This window comes from Pituophis catenifer, unplaced genomic scaffold, assembly GCF_029215685.1.
Source record: "Pituophis catenifer annectens isolate HBS135680 unplaced genomic scaffold, rPitCat1.0.hap2 SCAF_2, whole genome shotgun sequence".
Classification (NCBI taxonomy): domain Eukaryota; kingdom Metazoa; phylum Chordata; class Lepidosauria; order Squamata; family Colubridae; genus Pituophis; species Pituophis catenifer.
In genome coordinates this window covers 181,498,447-181,519,698 of record NW_027256882.1, presented here as the reverse complement: position 1 = coordinate 181,519,698, position 21,252 = coordinate 181,498,447, and the positions used below count along the sequence as shown (strand labels likewise).

Here is a 21,252-nt window from a genome sequence, read left to right as displayed (position 1 = left end):
TTCTTTCATTTGTATATCATCCTTAGAAACCAATGTTCATGGACAGTCAATTAACTTACTAGAAGCTGAAATAAGTTCCTTATGATTTGTTGCTGTTATTAAAATTAATATGCTGCTCAACCCCTAGTGATTTTGAAAAAGACTCTCCCCCCCACCCCACTTTCTTTACTGCAGATTCTGGATGTTGAGACTCTAGAAAGAGTGCAGAGAAGAGCAAACAAGGTGATTAGGGGATTGGAGGCTAAAACATATGATGAACAGTTGCAGGAACTCGTCATGGCTAGTCTAGTGAAGAGAAGAGAAGGACCAAGGGAGACATGATAGCAGTATACCAATATTTGAGAGACTGCCACAAAGAGGAGGGCATCAACCTATTTTCCAAAGCACCTGAACACCAGACAAGGAATAATGGATGGAAACTGAACAAGGAGAGATTCAACCTGGAAATAGGAAGAAATTTTCTGACAGTGAGAACAATCAACCAATGGAACCTGTTGCCTTCAGAAGTTGTGGGAGCTTCATCACTGGAAGCTTTCAAGACGAGACTCGACTGCCATCTGTCAAAAATGGTGTAGGGTCTGCTGGGCAGGGGATTGGACTAGATGATTTACAAGGTCCCTTCCAACTCCGTTAATCTGTATGTACATATGTATGTATTCTGTATCTGTATCCTCTAGGTCTATCTTGTGACCTCCATAATTTGAACTGCCAGCCCAGTTTAATGTTGCTGGTAAGAAAAACTGCATTGTTTGCATTTTGCACTGTTTCAAAATTCAAAATAATTTTTTTTCTCAATTAAAAGGAAAATTGCAGAAAAATGTTTGAATAGCACTCACAAAAAATAAACACCATCCCTGACACCACTACGGTGAGCTGTTCACAGAAAATAAATCTGGAAAGGATCTTTCAAAGACTGCTTGTGGGGATGAGGCAAGAGGTATGAAACGGAGCTGGAGAAAAATGAAGTTTAAGGAGAGTTACCATAGCAGGACAGAAGATATTTTCTTTTCTCTTTCCCACTTTAAAACTAGTAGATCAATCTTTCTTTTTTAAAATATTTCTCCTTTGAAAATCATTTTTCATTGGGCTGAAATATTCAGAGTAAAGAGTGGAAAATTGACCCTGCTATTTTCAGGAAGTTTCTTTTTATGGTGGAGTCCTGTCTCTGATGCCATTTTATATATACTAAACCCATTAAATATTTCAGGGAAGGTTTATCACAGCTCCTATTTTCATAATCTTTTAGAAATGTCTTGGAAGAGATGGTGACAAAGGTTAGTTCAACACCTCCTTGGATTTGCCACAAGTTTTGAATGCATGTCAAACTCAAAGCACACTGACGTTTTCTTCTCAAAGCATTTGGAAGCTCAGGATAAGTCAAGAGCAGAGGTGGTATTTAACAGGTTCTGACCAGTTCTGGAGAACCGGTAGTGGAAATTTTGAGTAGTTCAGAGAACCAGTAAATACCACCTCTGACTGGCCCTGTCCCCATCTATTCTCTATCTCCCGAGTCCCAGCTGATTGGGAGGAAATGGGGATTTTGCAGTGACCTTCCCCTGGAGTGGGGAGGGAATGGAGATTTTACAGTATCCTTCCCCTGCCACGCTCACCAAGCCATGCCCACCAAGCTATGCCCACAGAACCGGTAGTAAAAAATGTTGAATCCCACCACTGGTCAAGAGGTTCAGTAAGAAGAGTGAAATTTCACACTGGGCTTTCACACATCCCTATCAACTGCCAGAGAATAATAAAAGCAAATGCTATTTCAGCTTTGCCTTGCTTATAGCTGCCCAGTACAAATAAGATCCTGGTAGATGTGATGTGGGCAGTTATAGGTATTTATCCATACACCTGCCTCATTTGTGCCTAAAGTCAGGGGCCAGGCCTCTATGAAAACAGAACATGGGTGCTTTACTGATTCACCTGGCCTGCTCCCCCTCTTCCCATTCGTCCTCTTCCTCTTGAGAATTCTAGGCCTGGGGCAGTTGGTAGGCAGTACTAAGAAAAACAGGATAGGGGAGAGGTCAGGTGAGTCATTTCTCTCACATGCATGGTTCTTTTCACCCAATAATTTCTGTCCATCTTACCCTATTTATCAATGAATGGTATATTGAGTCAAATATATCAGCCCCATTCTTTATCCTCTTTCTTACACTGTATACAGTCTGCCATTTGCTGACTTCATGAAAAATAATTTCTTTACAAAATGTAATGAACAAAAATAAGTTCATTACATTACTATTTGGGGGTTTAAGTTTCTGGGTGTAGTTGCACTATGACATGTATAATTAGTTATGAGTCATTCCTTGGGCAATGCCAAAATCATTAGCCACACTCCATTTGATGGTGAAAAAAGTAAGGTTCTACATTTAGGCATGAAAAACAAAATGCACAGGTACAGTATACGTGGTACCTTGCTCAATAGTAGTAATTGTGTGAGGGATCTTGGAGTCCTAGTAGACAACCATTTAAATATGAGCCAACGGTGTGCAGCAGCTGTCAAAAAAGCCAACACAGTTCTAGGCTGCATAAACAGAGGGATAGAATCAAGATCACATGAAGTGTTAATACCACTTTCTAATGCCTTGGTAAGGCCATACTTGGAATACTGCATCCAGTTTTGGTTGCCACGATGTAAAAAAGATGTTGAGACTCTAGAAAGAGTGCAGAGAAGAGCAACAAAGATGATTAGGGGACTGGAGGCTAAAACATATGAAGAACAGTTGCAGGAACTGGGTATATCTAGTTTAATGAAAAGAAGGACTAGGGGAAATATGATAGCAGTATTCCAATATCTCAGGGGCTGCTACAAAGAAGAGGGAGTCAAGCTATTCTCCAAAGCACCTGAGGGTAGAACAAGAAGCAATGGGTGGAAACTAATCAAGGAGAGAAGCAACTTAGAAGTTAGGAAAAATTTCCTGACAGTTAGAACAATTAAACAGTTGAACAACTTGCCTCCAGAAGTTGTGAATGCTCCAACACTGGAAGTTTTTAAAATGTTGGATAACCATTTGTCTGAAGTGGTGTAGGTTTTCCTGCCTAAGTAGGGGGTTGGACTAGAAGACCTCCAAGGTCCCTTTCAACTCTATTATTCTAAATTCTAAATTCTAAACTCCCATTGATTTGAGCTAATCTATAGCACTGGAAGAAGATGACCATCTAATGAGAAATCTACTGGACACTTCATCCATACTGGAGCTGGCACAGCCTTACCCTTTAAGCCAAATCGGGGTAGTGCTGGCTTCTGCATGCACTGTTGGCATTAAATGAATATTTAACAACAACAATAATAAGAGCAGGGTGTCTAGAATTAAAGGTCTGTTACACCTCATGGGACCTGCAGCTGTTCCTATGGGCAACAGCCAGAAGCCACAGCTGAGAGAGGGGAAACTGGCAGCCACTGTGCTTCTCTCCTTCATCTCTCGCTCTTGCTCAATTCTGTCTGTCTTTTTCTTCCTCTCTTTTGTCTTCCTCCATCTGCCTGAATCCAGAGTTCAGAAAAGTCATTGGTTACTGTGGTAACATCTGCCCTCCCCTTGCCTTCCCCTAATAATACTGTAGCCTAGCCAATGGAGCAGGGAATATTTCCCTCCTCTGTACACAAAACACACATGCACATATTAAAGGGCTCTTGGCAAAGCTTAGAGCCCACCTGGCAGAGCCTTGGTTGAAAAATACCTCAATTGGTCCCAACCATCTTATGTTTGATAGGTCAGAGCAACTTCTTCCCATCAGCCTAATAACATTCTGAAGAGAAAAGAACACGAGAGCCATAAAGAAAGTAACAGGAGTATATTTACAGACATGAGGGGAGAGGAAGAGAGAGGGGGGAAAGAGAAAAGAAAAAAGAAGACAAATAATTTAAGAAATGAACAGTGAAAAAGAAAAGGAGAAAGCAAGAAGTAGGGAAACTGCTGGCGGAAGTGCCCCTGCTAGTCCTGCGGCTGTGCTGGGCCCTGATCCAGCCTTGCTCCGGACCATTGTTTCCCTGCCTGGCCCCCCAAGTCCAAGTTCATCTGGGTGTGACATCATGTCTGGTTGCTCAGGGAAACCAGACGGGCCAGACGTGACATTGGTTATGGGCTGGGAAGGGGAGCAAATCTCATTCCTGTTCTGCTCTGCTCCTTCATTCACCACCAGGGAGCAATGGAGGCTAGGAAGGAAAGACAGAACAAGCTGAAAGCTGTCTTATGTGGGACAGAAGGAATGGGGAAAAAACCATGTTGGACTTGTAATGTTCCCTCCCCATGGTATTCAACTTTTCTTTGTTGCTCTAACCTTCATACCATCAAGATTTTCCCTTCTGGTTGTGACACTGGCATGATTAAGATTGCCCTAAATAATATAACAACCCAGTCTTTTTATTCATTGTGCAACAAAATACAATTATTATTCAATCATTATAAGGTATTCTCTGCTGCACAGAAACTACAAATATGCAGGTTCTTCCTTCCTTCCTCCTTGCCCTGTCATTTTTTACTCTTCTGAGAGTGGTTGGTATGCTCTGCGAACAGGCATGCCAATGGCACTTAATGGCAGCCACCCATAATATCACTGGTGCTGAGCAACACACTCCTTCTCTCATCCATGTAAGTTTGAAAAGAGGGTCACCTTCCCCCCCCCCCCCACAATTACATTGTGCATTCTCTAAGCAACTATCTCATAGCAGAAGTAGTGTAGCCTATTAAAAAATCAGGAGAACAAACAGCATAGTTCTTCATTTCTTGGAAGCAATTTTATGGTTTGTGAACTATTCCTTCCTCCTCTAGAGGAGTGCCAAAAAGGGAGCACTTTGCGAGTGTGCTTGTCAGGGCCGCGACCAGGAAAAGGAGCTGTCCAGGAGTCATGCACGCACCGGATAAGGTATTTCCGATTTCCAGCATACAAGCAAGTCTTCCGGTTACTGGCACGCACATGCACATGCCGATCAGCTGGCCAGCACGCATGCTCACGCCAGAAAATGGAAGACCAGTTCTTCTGGTTTCTGGCACTGCCACATGCACAAAGGCCAGTTAATCATCATGTGCACATGCACGTCAGAAGCCTGGAAGAGGAACGGACGACAGCGCACGTGCCAGGTGACATGGCTCCATGTGCCACTTCGGGCACACATGCCATAGGTTTGCCATCACAGGGTTATATTGTTTCCCTTGTACAAGTACATCCCATGGAGAGAAAACATAAAGTTAGGATTTCTAGTTGCAGTTTTTATATGTGACAAAAACAATACGTCATAAACTCAGTTTGCCTTTTAAACCACAAAAAACAAAACCCTCCTTTTGTTTGCTAAAGGATTGTATGAGTAATGGTGGAGCAAAGCTTCCTGGGCAGTCAGAAGTTGGTTTCAGGAATGGATTTCTGATCAAACTCTAACCTAGGAAGTCTGAAAGCCGGTAAGTGATCTTCCAGTGCTCAGCACAGATGTCACCCTGAGTGGAATGGTGTTTTAGAGAAAGGCATAATCCAAATGGCTACACAATTCTAGACTTGGAATTGCCCACCCTTCATCCTCATTTTTGCCTCAGAGCAAGGTCCAAATTTATATTTCCAGTCATCATTCAGTGGAACTTAGAAAGGAACTTCTCTTGGACACAATAAGGATGTGACTTAAAGCTTTTGTGGCTGCTGATATCAACAAAGGGACATGGCAATCAGATTTCTTCTTTGTTTGTTTTCAAATGATATTACTGTTTGGAATAACCTTTTACTATAGACTACTACCGCCATCTTCATCTCCATTTTTATCTCTATTTCACCTCCATGGAGGTTCTCTTGTATGTATGCAACTACTTTGCACAATAATTTAGAGGATCAGTTAGTTATTAGCCAACTGTCTCCAGCTTCTTATTATATGACTTTATAATTCCAGTGGGAGGTACCAAGAAACCAGCCAAATTATTTCCTTTTTACTCCCAGAAGGAGCTAAATTCATGGAAATGAGAGAAAACATAATAAACCAAAGTGTGTGGTGGGGCAGGAAGACTTTACAATTTGAAAGCAGGAGGCTTATTGAAGTGGGAGAATAACAGTGGGGCAAACAGGACCAGTACAGCACAGTCCCAGGGTAACTCAGTTTTAATTTTTAAAATGTGCAAGCTTTTTTTCCAAAGGGAGAGGGGGAATAAACACAATATGGATTGGGACAATGTGGGACAAAGTCCACACACTTCAGTCATATGTGCATACTTAAGGAGCATGAATTCTGGTAAGATGAGTGGTTGTGGGTAGGGGGTCCCTCTGTATCCAGGAATTTGTCATCTTTGGTCTTAAGATGAGGTGGCACTATCACAGACAGTCCGGGTGCATAACCTGAGGGGCCTCTTGGACTCACGGCTCCTGCTAGAAGAACAGGTGGCAGCCATGGCTATGAGGGCCTTTGCTCAAAACTGTGTTGTGCACTAGTTATGCCCATACCTGGATAGGGAGACTGTCTGCTCATGCCCTGGTCATCTCCCATCTGAACACTGCAATGTGCTCTAGATGGGGCTATTCTTGAAAAGTATCTGGAAGCTTCAGCTGATGCAGAATGCAGCCGCATGAGCTATATTGGGTGCTCAAAGAAGGGTACATGTAACACTTTTGCTCTGCAAACTAATCAGGTGCCATTCTGCTTCCGGATCCAATTCAAGGTGTTGATTATGATGTATAAAGTCCCACATGACATGGGGCCAAGCTACTTACAGAACCGGCTTCATCTCTCATTACATTGACCTATCCCATCAAGTCAGGCAGGGAAGGTATGCTGCAGACCTTGTCAGTTAAAGAAACTGGTGGGATCTAGGAAGAGAACCTTCTCTGCCGTTGTTCCTGTCCTATGGGATATTCTGCCTCTGAAGTGAGGCAGACCCCACTCTCCTAGCTTTACAAAAAGGGGTTAAAACAAGGTTCTGCGGCCTTGCATGGGGAGCCAAAGGAGCACACAGTTGTGGAGTTAGTTGGTTACACAAGTTGCCTTTGTCAACTAATTTTTAACAGAGTTTAATTAGTCCTTAGAAATTAATTTAAATTTTTAATTCAAAAATTTTAATTAAAATTTTCATTTTTGTATACTGTTTTGATGTTTTGTTGTACATGAAAATAAACAAAACCCTAATGCTGTTAATGACTGAATGTATAGATTTGGAAATAGCATCTTCCAGGCATATAGATATATTGCTTGAATGCTTAGGAAGTATTGTGATGATATTATTAAACAAAGTTTAGCATAATGGAAATAAGTTGCATGGATGTCCGTTTCATTCTTTTCTTGAGATAAACTGCATTTTTATTTCTACTTAGGGTAAACATAACTTGTTAATTATTTGAACTTGAACTACTTCTGTAGTTAACCTTAACTACTACTACTAAATTTATATCACAAGTCATGAGTATTTCTTTAAACAAATAATAGTTAACATTAATTGTCATTAATGGTGATGAAATTTATTCCAAACACCATGAGGAAAAGTGAAGAGCTGATCACATTCTGTTCTTGCCCATGCACTACAAGCTAAACTATGGTTTTGTATTATATGTGCGAGCATGCCAAGTGATGATATATTCTTCCCAAAACATATCGAAATTGGAAAAACTATGGGTAACTATGGGTGATAATTATGATTAGTACACATATACAACCTTTCTATACTCTGTTTGCATAAAGAGAGTAAAATACATATTATGATCAATATGATTTTTTGCCATGTAAATATAGACTAAACATTCTGCATCAGTTTGAAAGCAGTAGCTTCAAATCTCTGTGTTCCTACAGTACCCACAGGAAAATTGAACTTATTTGTTTCTTGATTCTGCAAGGGAAAAATTAACTTCAGGGCTCTGCAGCTTTCCCTAAGTAGTAGAAAAGTGAAATTGACTGGTGTTTCGTCAATTTCTCTGTTCTATTTGGCAGGAAAGGAACAGCTGTAAAGCACTAAGTCACTGGACCCTTAGCAGACTTTTTTTTTTTTTTTTTGGTAGTGCCAAGTGGATATGAGGAGATTATTGCTGCCACAGAATCTGAAGAGCTTGATGTAAATTTATTCTTGTCAGCATATCAAATTGGCATAAAGAAAGACAGTTGGTTTCTAAACTGCTTTTCAGGGTTGGAACATGAAAATAATAGCAGTGTGGAAGTCTCTGCGGAGTAGTCTTGAGCCATACTTCATTCCATTCCATGGTGAGAACAAATGAACAGTAAATACATCATATCTTCAGAGACAGTGACTTGCCCAAAGGCACCCAATGAACATAGTTGAGCAGACTGATGGATCTTCCCCATTCGCCAGCCTGTCACTGAAATATATTCCACCTTGGGAATCTTTTCAAATTCCATCTTAGATTGAGACTCATAAGCCAAAGACTCTCTCTGAAACTCAGTTTCTTATATGAAAAATGAAGGCCATAATTTCTGAAACATGACTATCTTTTGACAATCTCCTAAAGAGTTCTGCTGTAAATTCTGGACTTTATGACACACCCCATGAGTAAATACTTAGATCCCTAACATTCAGTCCTAATTTTTATTCTGCAACTGCTCTCTCTCTTATTCATAGATAGAAAAATTCTGAGGTGATCCACATCCATCCCTTCCACAGAGCCATTCCCCTCCCCTTCCCACATAAGGCAAGGTACATTTGGGCTACTGTAGCACATATACCCCTATGAAGCTGGTTCCCCCTACCTGAGATTGCTGGGGGATGTTTAGAAAGTTGCCGTCCCGGGGTCCGATGCCGACAAACCGGTTGGCAGAGGAGGAGGAGCCTGGCGCTGAGAATGCTAGAGGGGAAAGAGATGTGAGGCCGTTAGGGCCACTAGGTGAGGCTGATGGCATTGATGGAAAAGGGTGGGCATGCAGGCCCGTCAGATGAGACTCAAGATAGCAAAATCCAAAGGAAAAAAAAAAGGGCACCACCTTTTCCTCCCCAGAATACCGTCTTGTCAGTGAACACAAAAGAATGGAACAGCTAGCTCTTAGTTGTCAGTGGGGCTTCCTTTGAATGATGGTAAATACTTTTGTTTTTGTTTGTTTGTTTGAGATACAGGAATTTAAGGATATTGATAGAAAAAGCCAGCTTTACTACAGGCGTAATAACAACATCTTGATGGAAACTTCCATAAAATCATACATAATATCCCCTGTGCCTTTATTGGGGGGAGTTGCAATATTTTATTATACAGGTTTTACTGAGTGAGATGAATACTGAGGAGAATCTGGCTTTTGTTCCATAAACCTCATTTCTCTTGGGCATATTATTTCTTTCTGGGTATAGATCCAAAGCCTTCATGTTGTGGCCTAGTTTTCTCTGCATCCCTGGAGGAGGCTGGGGGCTTCTATGTTATAACCGCTATTGGTAGACTCAGGCAGACCTCCTACCCATTTGTAGGAAAGATGGCATTCCAGAACATGACCATGTATGGGCCTGCAAGGAGATGGAGTCTCTAGGTCTGCATGCCTCTCCTGGGCACAGCACTGTGTGCCAGAAATAACTAAGCTCAGCTCTTTGGTATTTAGTTGGTGGCATAAGAAGGCAGAGCTCTAGATGAAACTACATAAGGGGTAGGGAATGGACGTGCGAGGTTCCCTCACATCCAACCTCATCTCCGATTTGAAAACTTGTCTGGGGCTATGAAATATTGTAAATGTTATCTAGAGGTACTACAAACCTCATGGTAATATATACACATACACACTGGCAGGAGTACACAAAAACAGCCAAGTATGGCATTTCACTTTTACACTAAGCCTTTGATCACAGTAGTGCTCAACACTTAAAGCTGATTTCTCTACTGCCCAACCTGATAGGACATTGATGGGAAGGCAGAAGCTCTTGTTTGGTGAGTTTAAGACCTGGTTTATGGAGATGACTTCAGGATTTGGCTATAAGAATCAAATGGTTTTTACTAGCCTGTAATCAATTTACATCACATACTCTCTGGTTCTCAATGGAACACTGGAAGCCTATGGACTAGATTTCTATTTGTTGACCTCCAGCTACCAAAAGGGATGAAGAGATGAGCTACACAATGAGTACGCCCACATGAGGGATCTGTTACTGTGCTGTTTCCAGGGTTATACTACTGGATAGAGGTTGAATTTTACTGGTCTCTGTTAAAAATGAACAAAATGGGATTATGTAAGAGAGATATTTTAGACCTTTTCCTACATATAAGGAGGTTTTTTTCAAGAAGGGAGAGCATTTAATAAATTTGAGACAAACAATTATTCTTATTTATCTTCATCACTAACACCAACACCTTACTGGCAATCTGATATGGCTCAGAGCAGCATTAATACTTTATACTGGTCCCTGCTGATCATGCATATCAGTTCTTAATGAGAGCTGGGGTTGAGTTTCAAACTTAGAAGCAGCTGCAACACTCCATTTCCTTCTGAAACCTTTGTTAGCCACCTTGCGAGAGTAGGAAGATGGCAATCAGTACATAACATAGCTCCAGAATTTTCCTTTATGTCTACAGCTTGTCACCAACCCTTTCTTCTTATTCCCACCCCCTCCCATAAATTATCATAAATTTAATGAAGAGTATGAACAATGTGAGAGTGAGTAATGCCATGAGCACAGATGTAGAAAAGAAAAGAAAAAGAAAGGAGGGAAGGAGAAAAAGCAAAAAAGAAAATGATACTGTAGCCAATCCTTATCTCCAAAGGGATTCTTTGAAGCCAAGAAAGATGGTAATAATTACTTCATTGGAGATCTAAAATTTTTAACTGCCACCCCATTTTTAATCAATCTGGTAGGATTCCCATTTCTAGGATGGAGACAGGCTTCATATTGCATAATGCCACCACTCTTCACCAGGAGATACCTGCCCTTCTAAAATAGGGAACAGAAGTTCTAGATTTCTGATCTACCCACTCCTACTCAAATGCCTGGGTTCTATTTATCATCAAACATCAAGGCCATTTTCTGGAAGTTCTGTTTCCCAATGTCTCCTTCTTCTCCCTTCCGTCCATCAGATTACCCTTTCCTGAGAAAGCACAGACCACAATTTGGGGTGATGGGAGAAAGCTTGCTATGGATCTTAGTGAGAATTTATATTTGAAGCACCATAATATCCATAAACACAACCCTTCCTCACATTACAAAATTCAAATTTCTCTCAATATTGCTTATTCTCAGAATTACCTATGGTTTATTTTTCTCCCTTGAAAAAATCCCCAAATTTACCAAGAAGCCACCATGGCAACCAACGATATAATGAAAAAATAAAAAAATAAACGTGTTGGAGTTGGGCAGCTACTGCATCTTTAAACGCTGGGGAATGGGATGGAAGGTGTAAAGGGATAATGGCAGCTAAGGAAAGGGGTCAGATGTGGTGTTTAAACCTTAAAAATAAGCACAAAGCACAAGACTTGATGATGACAACATGGTGCCCCAAGCCCACCTTCTGAATCTGCCAGTTGCTTATAGCTTGCTTTTTTCCTCTCATTCCCATTTGTCTATATTCAATTCACCTTTTTTTCCTTTCTTTTTTTTCATTTGTGCTTCTTTTCTCCTGCATTTGTTACTGTGCACATTCTTCTTTGTTTTTCTTTCCATTGCCCATCTTTTAGTCTTGTTCCTCCTGCTCTCCTTATTATTATTTCTGCCTTACTTGACATCTAGTGAGGGCCCTGGGGTGGGAAATGGAGACTAAGTTCCATTTTGCTTTGTGGTTTGGGTTACACTTGGGTCCACTTACAGGGTGACGTTGGTGTCGGCGCTCCGCCCTCTGGGTTAGTGCTGGTGGATTTTGTATCAGGCATTGGAAGGGGCACTGGTCTGGCCACAGGTGGAGGTGGCGGCAGCAAAAATGACCCCGTGACTTTGCCCTGGCCGCTACCGTTAGGCTGCGAACAACATAAATACAGTGATGCGTGAACGAGACAAGGCAACTTTAAAGATGCAGTATCTGCTGGCGGCTCTTGGGGCAGAGAAGTGGAGGGACTTTAATTTGATTTAAAATACCATTTTTCGCCCCCTTCTTTCTTCTTAAAATCATACTTTAGTTTTATATTTTCCCCTTACCTCCCTCAAACATTTCCCACATCAAACATTTCCCACATCCTCAATCTCTTCCTTTCAGATGCGTCTGTCCTATTTTCTTATTACAAGTCAGGCCTGAGTCATTATCAAGGGGTTGCCTTTGTTCCCACAGAACAGACAGGGCTGAACAATGACTATTTCATTGAGATAACAAACCAATGACTTCATGGAATTATTCATTATCTCTGAAAACTTCTTATTAATGAAAAAGCAACCGCTATTGTGAGGTATGGGCTGTATTCTTCTGGTTAGATTGGCTGCATCCAAGACATGTCCCTCCTCCTAGTCTTTGTGGGTCTGCAGTTTGCCTAATTGAATGAACCTATAGGAAAATATGTACGCACTGTCCACCTATAGCCTGAGCTATATATTCATTATCAATGTCTTTATTCTTTTTTCTCAGCAAAATGCCCACCATGGATCTAAAAAAAAAAGTATGAACCTAGTTCTTAGAAATGAGCACAGGATATTATGGTGGGTACCCAGATTTACTTGGATTCTGTAACATTTTACATATCTGTAAAATATGATTGCTATTACTACTACTATTAATATCAAAATTTGAAAACAGACAAATGGAAGGAATCAAGAGTGGTACACCAATTGTTATTGGGGAACTATACCACAAGAACTTAGAAAGAATTTGAATTTCTGAAATTTGAAACAATTTCTGATATCTCATACAGCAGCAGCGATTGGAAGCTCAGAATTAGATACTGTCTTTACAATTTCCAAATTCTTGGGGAGAGCTTGAGTTTGAGACAAAGAAAATATGGCTGTGATATACAAATCAGTGGAATAACTTAAATTCAACTGTATCACAGAACTAATGAGTTTGGATTAGTAGAAAATATTTAATTTTGATTATTCAAAATTCTCATGCTAGAAGCTTTTGAGCAATTATTTTCTTGTATTGGTTCCTCCCTGCCATGTGCAGTCTATAGGAAGCAACAGTTTTTCTATTTGGATTCTGTAGCAAGCAAAATCCATGGAAAGGATATTACATTAATAATTAGGACTTTACAGACATGTGCAAGAATGTGGGGCTTATTTTGTGATTTTAGAATTAGAATAGAATAGAGCTGGAAGGTCTTCTTGTCCAGCCTCCTGCTAAAGCAGGAGAACCTATACAATCTCAGACAAGTGACTGTCCAGTCTCTTCTTAAAAACCTCCAGTGGTGGAGCGCCCACAATTTCTGAAGGCAAACTGTGGGGGATTTAACCAGCTCCTGAACAGAGGTTCCCTTTGCCAAGAAGCCACAATTAATGTGTTCCCGTGATTTTTCTGCAATCAATCTACTTGCTCCTAGACTTGTTAAGAGTTGCAGTTTGTAAACCATTGCCTTCCCAGGCTTGGTCAAAGTCCTCAGAGGATTCAGAAGCAGAAATATCTAGATTTTTGATGGCAGACCAATGCTCTACAAACCAGGAATCAACATAAAATTCAATCATTAGTTAATTCTAAGAATGACAATAAATAAAGTACCATAAGTCATCAACATCGAGTTCTACTAAAAACTCTACTGTTTGATCTCTGGAATTGCTTTATTCCTAGAGCAGTGAGTCAAGATAATTATCCTGAGTAATATGCTATGCTGGAGTAAACAACAAAGCATGGTAAGGAATCTTAATGAGTCTGTCATTTTTAGCTTAGATGGGCCTGTCTATGGCTGAAGGCTCTTCTCCTCAGACTTTAATGCCAGCTGATCTGCTTCCATACTAGCTTATTATCCTGCAATTGCCATTTTGGATTCATGTATTTCTTATGGGAAAACCATCAATATTATGGTCAGACTTCACTGAATTATTTTATGTGCTGTCCTCCTGAGGTTTTTTAAAGTACTACTTTGTAATTTTTGGAGGGAGTAATACTATAAAATACTTTTGCATCATCATCAAACTTTCCATTTTAGACAGGAAATTCACTGCTGAGGCTTTTCAGGCTGAGTGATTTTTAAAAAGCTGCTTGTTTGAAATTTCAGTTTATGTCATTGTATATCCTGCTCAATGAAACTGTAAACAAGTTATGAATAAGAAATTTCAGATCTGTGTGTAGATCTGGGACTGGTTTCCCTGTTTTTTTTCTTCTTCTGGGTAGTGAAATATTTTACTATAACATAAAGGAAAGAAAAATCAAGGATCCAGGAATTCAGTACATTCATAATCTGGACAGGAAAAAAAGCTAATTAAAAAGGGCCAATTCATAACTGTTCTTTTAATCACATTGATCAGAAAACAATAGGCTAACAACTGCCACGAAAAAGAAACTTCTACAAGACATTTTGTAATAGGATTTACAGATGCATCAATATTTTAGAAAAATCCTGGCTATGTATTACAATAAAACAAAAACAGCAGCAAACAGTAATTTCTCATAGGATTTTAACCACTGACTTTCTTGCCCTCTAAAGAAATAGAGGCGATAGCTACTGTTCCCATGAAGCCACAGTTAACAAATTCCTCTGTTTCAACTGTGATCCATCAACTTGCTCCCCTGGATTTTTGCAATTTAGTTTTTATTCATTTATTACAATAATTTGTCTGCAGCCTACTTGTCAGGCTCAAGGTGGCTTACCATATTAAATGGTTTGTACACCACTGGCACTAAATTGCTTTAGGAATAGAAGCTACTGGGGTCTAATACTTTCATCCCTCATGGGGGGAAAGGTGTTAAAGATAAATAATGGTTCTCTTTCAAGACTCTTGTCAGCTCACAGAGGTTGGCTACAAAGGGATTATTGAGGAGGTGTGCTTGTTTATAACATCAGAACCTTGAATTATTATCTATCAGGTCATGGGGGGGGGTGTTGCCTTTCAATAGGAGTGCTCAAACTGAGTCAAACATATTGTTGAGAGTATATTAAAAGCAATATTTAAGTACAATCCAATTTACTTAGGTAACTTGGAATCAAAAGTGATTATAAAAAAATCACCCATGCCTCAACATTTAATATTTAAGTTTATTGATTTTCCTCTTTCTTTCCCAAAATATAAGTAAAGATCATAAACTTCAAAACTCTAGGGTGTTCTGAAAAATTCTCATTTCCTGGTTTATAAGTTCTTTTCCAGTGTCGCAAAGCCTAACATCTTTGGATCCTGCCATTCATGTCACTTTCACAAATGTCACAAAAATAAACATTCTAGAATGTGCTCAGTGCAACCCTCTGGGATTCTCTTTTGTTCAGGAGTTCTGAAGACTTTAAACCCTTCAGAAACTTATTTGGAAAAATGGTGCAGACAGAATTGGGGTAGAGAAATCGGATGATAGGGAAAGTAAAACCTGACTGGGCTATACCAGCCCATTCTGTAGAAGTCAGTTCCCATGTAAGGTCAAACAAAAGAGAAGGTTCTCTTTTGAATATGCTGCATCTCTCTCATCTATCCTTTTTTAAAAATATTCTGGCTGCCCTGAAGTTAATTTTCTTCAGCCTGAATGTTGGGCCTTGTAATTCAGTCTAATTTCTGAGGTAAAGGTAAGATGCCAAGAGCAAGCCAGTATCAGTCAGACAGTTCTTTCAAGGAAAGAAGGCCCATTCTGCCAGACTCACAGAACTAGTTAATACTGCTTACTGTATCACATATTTCCCTATGCCTTTGGCAGGCAGGCAGGCAGGCAAGCAGGCAGGCAGGCAGGCAGGCAGTGTTTGGGAGGGAGACAGAGAGGGAGAAGAGGCAGAAAAGGGCTATAAGGCAGGATTCTGGTGGACTGGCCGGCATCCCTGGGCTAAGGTGCGAGGCTCTTACCTGCCCAGAGCCCTGGCCTGAGCCATCCGAGCATACAAACTGCACAAATTCCTTCAGCGAGTCCTGGCCGTGGTGGTGGTGGTAGCGGATGGTCGGGTGTGTGAAGTAGGGGCTGGACTGTTGGATGATGGAGGTTGACGGGAAGTGCAGGGCCGACGCTGTGGCACGGGGGCTTCCTGGAGAGTGTAAGGATAGATGGATAGAAATAGAGAGAGAAGCACAGAGAGAGAAAGAGTGAGAGAGTGACAGAAAGAGATGTCAGTAACAACCCCCATGCCATGCTGCTTCCACAGCCCAATAGCTACCTATACCATCAAGGCCTCTGCTGAAAAATTATCCCCATATTCTTATTTTCAAGGCTGTTTTTCAATTAAGGATTGTCACAATCCCAACAAGGAGTGGTAGTTTCTCTTTTTCAAAAGAGGTTAGCATTTGCAAGCAGGTTTGAGCTGCATGCATTATACATCCGGAATTTGCAACAACCATGTATGTATCATGCACATATACATGCAGTAAAAATGGGTATACATTTGCTTCTGAACATGTGTTTATATCTCTGACATTTTTACTAAATTTTATTGATGTCCCATTCCTCATTTCTTATGTACTTTATTTCAGAGTTGTAACCTAATCAAAATGAATATATATTCTTATATTTATATCTTATTATTATGCTCTCATCTATTTCTTTCTTCTTTTGAATGCCTCCCTTCTACTCCCATCTTCTAATTCATTAGCAACTCACTGTTTTCTCTTAAACTGTTCTATAAAGCATAATGTACATTAAAATCAATAACTTCTAACTGACACCCAAGTGTAAAAGGGCAAAAGTGCATAACATAGTCCTCTCTTTGGGAATTACTGGCACATTGTAGAATGGAAAGGGAAGAGGGAAATCAGCCAAGAAACCAGCTGTTGTGTACTGGGGATTGACTCTCTCCTACTGTATGTGGCTGAAGTTCCTCCTACACAGAGTTATACACTAGGCAGATGGAGGAAATTGTAATAGGGAATCAGGACAAGAGCAAAGCAGATATTCATAACAATGAAATATAGGCTATACTGAGCAACTAGGCGGGTAAGAAATTAAGCATATAGAAAAGGGGAATGAGCCATAATTCTTTCACTAATTTAGGCAGCCCAGGCCAATTTCCAATTTGCTGTTCTTGGACTAGCTGACTGAATGAACAGTTGTAAGGGAAATCCAGAGATTTGAACAAACTATTTTGTTGTTTTCAGAGATGATAATGGCAGGGCTGCAAAAGCAAAGTGTATTTGTTGGGCAATTCTTTGCATAGGAAGATTTAGCACTGAAATAAATGAGTACAGGTAGTCCTAAATTTATGAGCACAATTGAGCCCAAAATTTCTGTTGCTAAGTGAAATAGTTGTTAAGTCTGTCCCATTTTACCACCTTTCTTGTCAGAGTTAAGTGAATCACTACAGTTATTACATCAGTAGCAATAGCACTTAGACTTATATACCGCTTCACAATGCTTTACAGCCCTCTCTAAGCCATTTACAGAGTCAGCATTATGCCTCCAACAATCTGGGTCCTCATTGTACTGATCTCGGAAGAATGGAAGGCTGAGTGAACCTTGAGCCGGTGAGAATCGAACTGCTGGCAGCCAGCAGTGAGTTAGCCTGCAATGCTACATTCTAACCACTGTGCCACCATGGCTCTTAGTAACATGGATGTTAAGTGAATCTGGCTTCCCCATTGACTATGCTTGTCTGAAAGGTGATCACATGTCCCCAGGACACTGCAACTGTCATAAATGAGTCAGTTGCCAAAAGCCTGAATTTTGATCACAGGACCATAAGGATACTGCAACATCCATAAGTATGAAAAATGATCATAAGCCACTTTTTTCAGTGCTGTTGTAACTTTGAACAGTCACCAAATGAACTATTATAAGTCGAGGACTACCTGTAAAGGCTTTTGAAATGTGATTTCTATACTATGCTATAACTATGTCTGAGTAGAATGTAAGCCTTCCACAAAAAGTATTGGTGCCCTTTATAAAATAACTGCTTGTTTAATTATTGTGTCTTTTAACTAATGGCTTTCACCCAAGCTTGGGATCAACTGTATCCAATGTATACTTCAAATCGCAGGTCAGAAAGGTTTCTTTGCCTAACACTTGACCTATTTTAGCTTACATCTCCTTCCTTTAATATTATGCCTTTTTTTCTTTTTGTAATATAGATTACATAATTCTTAAAAACCCATTGCCTGGAGTCCTGTACTGCCTATTCCTTGAAGAGCTGCTTATTATACACTGTCACTTGCTGTCTGAGAACTTACAGGACAAAGAGAGAAATCAGTCCTGCCACAATTATTTTTTCTGTTAGTTCACCAAAGTAGTATTATACTATGAGCTCATACAAAGTGGAGACTTGGTAGAAACTCAAGCAAGTAATGGCCTCTCTCCAAACATACCACTGACATTAGTTCTCACAAAACAACTTTGTCTTCATAAGTCCTACATCTCTCTGACAATGCACTTCAATTGGCACTAAGTTTACAATGATATTGCCTCTTTAACTGCCATCCATGGCAGGATCCAAAACACAGACAAGCAAGGAACTCTTCAACCTACTAATGTTTAAAATGTTAGTACTCTGTTTACAAAACCTGTTTGATGCTTCAGGGCAAGCCATTTGACAGTGTATCTTAGTGGCTTATCTAGATAAGAGGCTGGAGGAATGTATTCTAAACTTGCTTGTTCTATTCCTTACCTGAAGCACCTCATCAGATATGTTGCTACTTTAATTAAAATGCTTTCTTCTATTTCTTCCCTCCCTCTACTGCACACATATGTGCAACCTATGTACAATACAGTACATGATGCAGTACATCACTGTAAGTGATATAAAGTAACTATTAATCAGAAACCACAACATCATCCTAAGAAAAGCCAGACACCAAAATCTGTGACAGCATCCCTAAACTTCAAACTTTATGCTTATGGTTGATTACAAAAAATAAAAATACCTCCAGCGAATACACCTGTATCATGGTTCTTCCTAAACACTAGTCATAGGCATTTGTAAATAACACTTAAACAGATTCTCTGCTCATTTGATCTAAGCACACAGACTTTAAATGCCTTGGCTGAAGGCTGAATATGCCACGACCTAAACAAGGAAAAAGTCAAGCAAGTTATATAGCCTGTTTTTCAAGAAATTGAAGAAATTGGGGGTGGCGCAAAGGCTCAGCAGTTAAATGTTGGGCTTGAGACCCAAGGGTCATGTGATGGGGGAGCTTCTGTTCTTGCCCCAGCTCCTGACCACCTAGCAGTTTGAAAGCATGCAAATGCGAGTAGCTACATAGGTACCACTTTAGTGGGAGGAAACAGCGCTTTTTGACATCATGTTGGCCACATGACCACAGAAATATCTTAGGATAATGCTGGCTCACTGGCCCTTGAAATGGAGATGAACGCCACCCCCTATAGTTGGTTATGACTAGCAGAGTAAAATCCTCAGAGATTCCTTCTTTTCCTCTCTCCTTCAAGAAATTATTGCATTTATTTTTGAAATGCCTATTTCTTTATGACCCTACTTGTACAATGAAAAAATCTTTAGACATCTTTCTTTGGATGACCTCACTATCACAAAAAATGGCAGATAGAAGACAAATCTGGTGTCTTTTCTGCACTGGCACCTTAGTATTTTTGAAGTCCTATGGTTCTCTGCCTGCTCTAATGGGATTTTAATGCCAATGGAAAAATCTTTTAAAATCCCTTAAGCATTTTAAACTGGTATTTTTTTCTCCAATGATTGGACTTCATTACATTTTCCCATCTGCTGTTTTCATTTTAATGCTGTTATTTTATGATATGCATTTCATTACTTTTGTTGTAGTATTTTATTTCTATTTTCATTACAAGACCACCCTGTGAAGGTGACTTGGAAGGGCAGCATATAAATAACAAAAATAAAAATAATAAAAAATAATTTTAGAAGTGAAATAAGTGTAGCCATTCAGGCTCCAGACAGATTCTCAAAATATACTGAAATACGGACTTTTAAAATTTTTTAAGAAATGTACTGAAAATACATTTGTCATTTTCACTTTCATGGGGCTTAGGGTCCTACTTCAATTTCAAGCACACCTCAGAGAAGCAAGGATAAGTATTTCAGCTTGAAACAATAAGCCACTAGAAATCTGACAACTCTCAATGTATTGAATGTAGTCTATAGGTTAGATTTGCCTTTCTTGGATGCAAACTTTAAATATCCTAGTTTTTTAAACAAAATATTTAAATGTAGTTGTCCATTCATTCTGAAGCCTCCTTTTCCAAAGCATTTCCAAATGAGCATTTGAAGCTATATATATTAAACTAGATCTCAGTCCATCTATGTACTGCTATCAATTCAAACTTGGTGCTGTGGCTTTCAAGTTAGTCTGATTTATCAAAACTTTCTTCTTTATATGCCATCTTAAGGATAAATTCTTGAGAATGCTGTTTGCAATCAATGTGTTAAACCATTTTGGGGAAAAAAAAGAAAAGAAAGCAGGGGAACAAAAGACAGAGGAAGTGAAAGAGAGAAAAAGAGACAGCAAGAGACTATTGCCAGAACCGAGGTGGTTGAATCTATTGACATGCCCTACCAAGGAGACAACTTTGTCCCTTGCCTCCCATCTTGCCCACAATCCACCCATTCGCCCCCCTAAGAAAATGGCTTTGTTCTCACCTGGTCTGACTCCTGCTAGGACAGGCAGCGGGTGGTGGGTGAAAGCCATTCTCGGGGAGGTGGTGTGGGAGGACAGGGCACTGCAGAAATCCAGCTTTCCTGACTTCTTTAAAGAAGCCGGTCCTGGCAAGGAATCAGGGAGAAAGTTCATGGTTTAACAGGTGGAGGAAAGATGGATTAGTAGTTAGCCATGCTCTTTCATTCACTTCTGTGGTCCAATTTATGTTCTACAACAGATCTAAGGGATTATATTGGGAATGGCTGCTTTCAATTTTTAGTTTTTCTACCTGTCACTGAACAGGTTAAAGAAGCAGCTCACATGTCTATTCTGCATAAAAGCCAACAATGAAGTAGACGTAGATAGACAGACAGCATTATTATTCATTATTTCTACAGCACTTGATATATACTATTAAGAGCAATCTCCATGTGTCTCTGAGGTGCCTGCATTAATAAAATAAAAATAAATAAAATCTCCTTTGTGTCAGGTTTGATTCCCCCATGGAACCTATATACATCTAGACAACATACAGAAGTGGCTGCCTTAGCCCAGTTCCAGGATTTTTACTTTTTTTTACTTGTACTCCAACCTACGGCCCTGGGACTCCCTTTTGGTCTCTCATTCAAGAACATATCCTTAGCTTCCAAGCGCAGACTAGATTAGCCAGGTTCTACCACTTGCTAAGACTTAGATCCATCAATCAAGGTGTGCAATAAATTAGTGTTTTGACTCTAGGTTGCAACACTTTATTTCTTTTCAAAACTCTAGATTTTTCCCCATC

The 21,252-nt window shown here is 39.9% G+C and overlaps 1 protein-coding gene across 8 annotated transcripts in view; it reads right to left on the bottom strand.

Moving 5' to 3' along the window:
- The window catches only part of NFIX (nuclear factor I X), a 228,392-nt gene that overhangs the window by 14,468 nt on the left and 192,672 nt on the right, over positions 1 to 21,252 (bottom strand). For 2 of the 8 annotated variants that reach the window (XM_070938258.1, XM_070938259.1), the window contains exons 7-9: positions 20,471 to 20,593; positions 15,768 to 15,943; positions 8,660 to 8,754 (exon numbers count right to left, since the gene is read on the bottom strand). The exons of 1 other annotated variant lie outside the window; for it this stretch is intronic. In XM_070938258.1, the coding sequence (XP_070794359.1) occupies positions 8,680 to 8,754; positions 15,768 to 15,943; positions 20,471 to 20,593 (374 nt within the window). In that variant the 3' untranslated portion in view covers positions 8,660 to 8,679. Of the gene's footprint in view, positions 1 to 8,659; positions 8,755 to 11,679; positions 11,828 to 15,767; positions 15,944 to 20,470; positions 20,594 to 21,252 lie in introns of all 8 variants that reach the window. 5 more of the 8 variants (XM_070938268.1, XM_070938260.1, XM_070938262.1 and 2 more) reach the window with 5 other exon arrangements.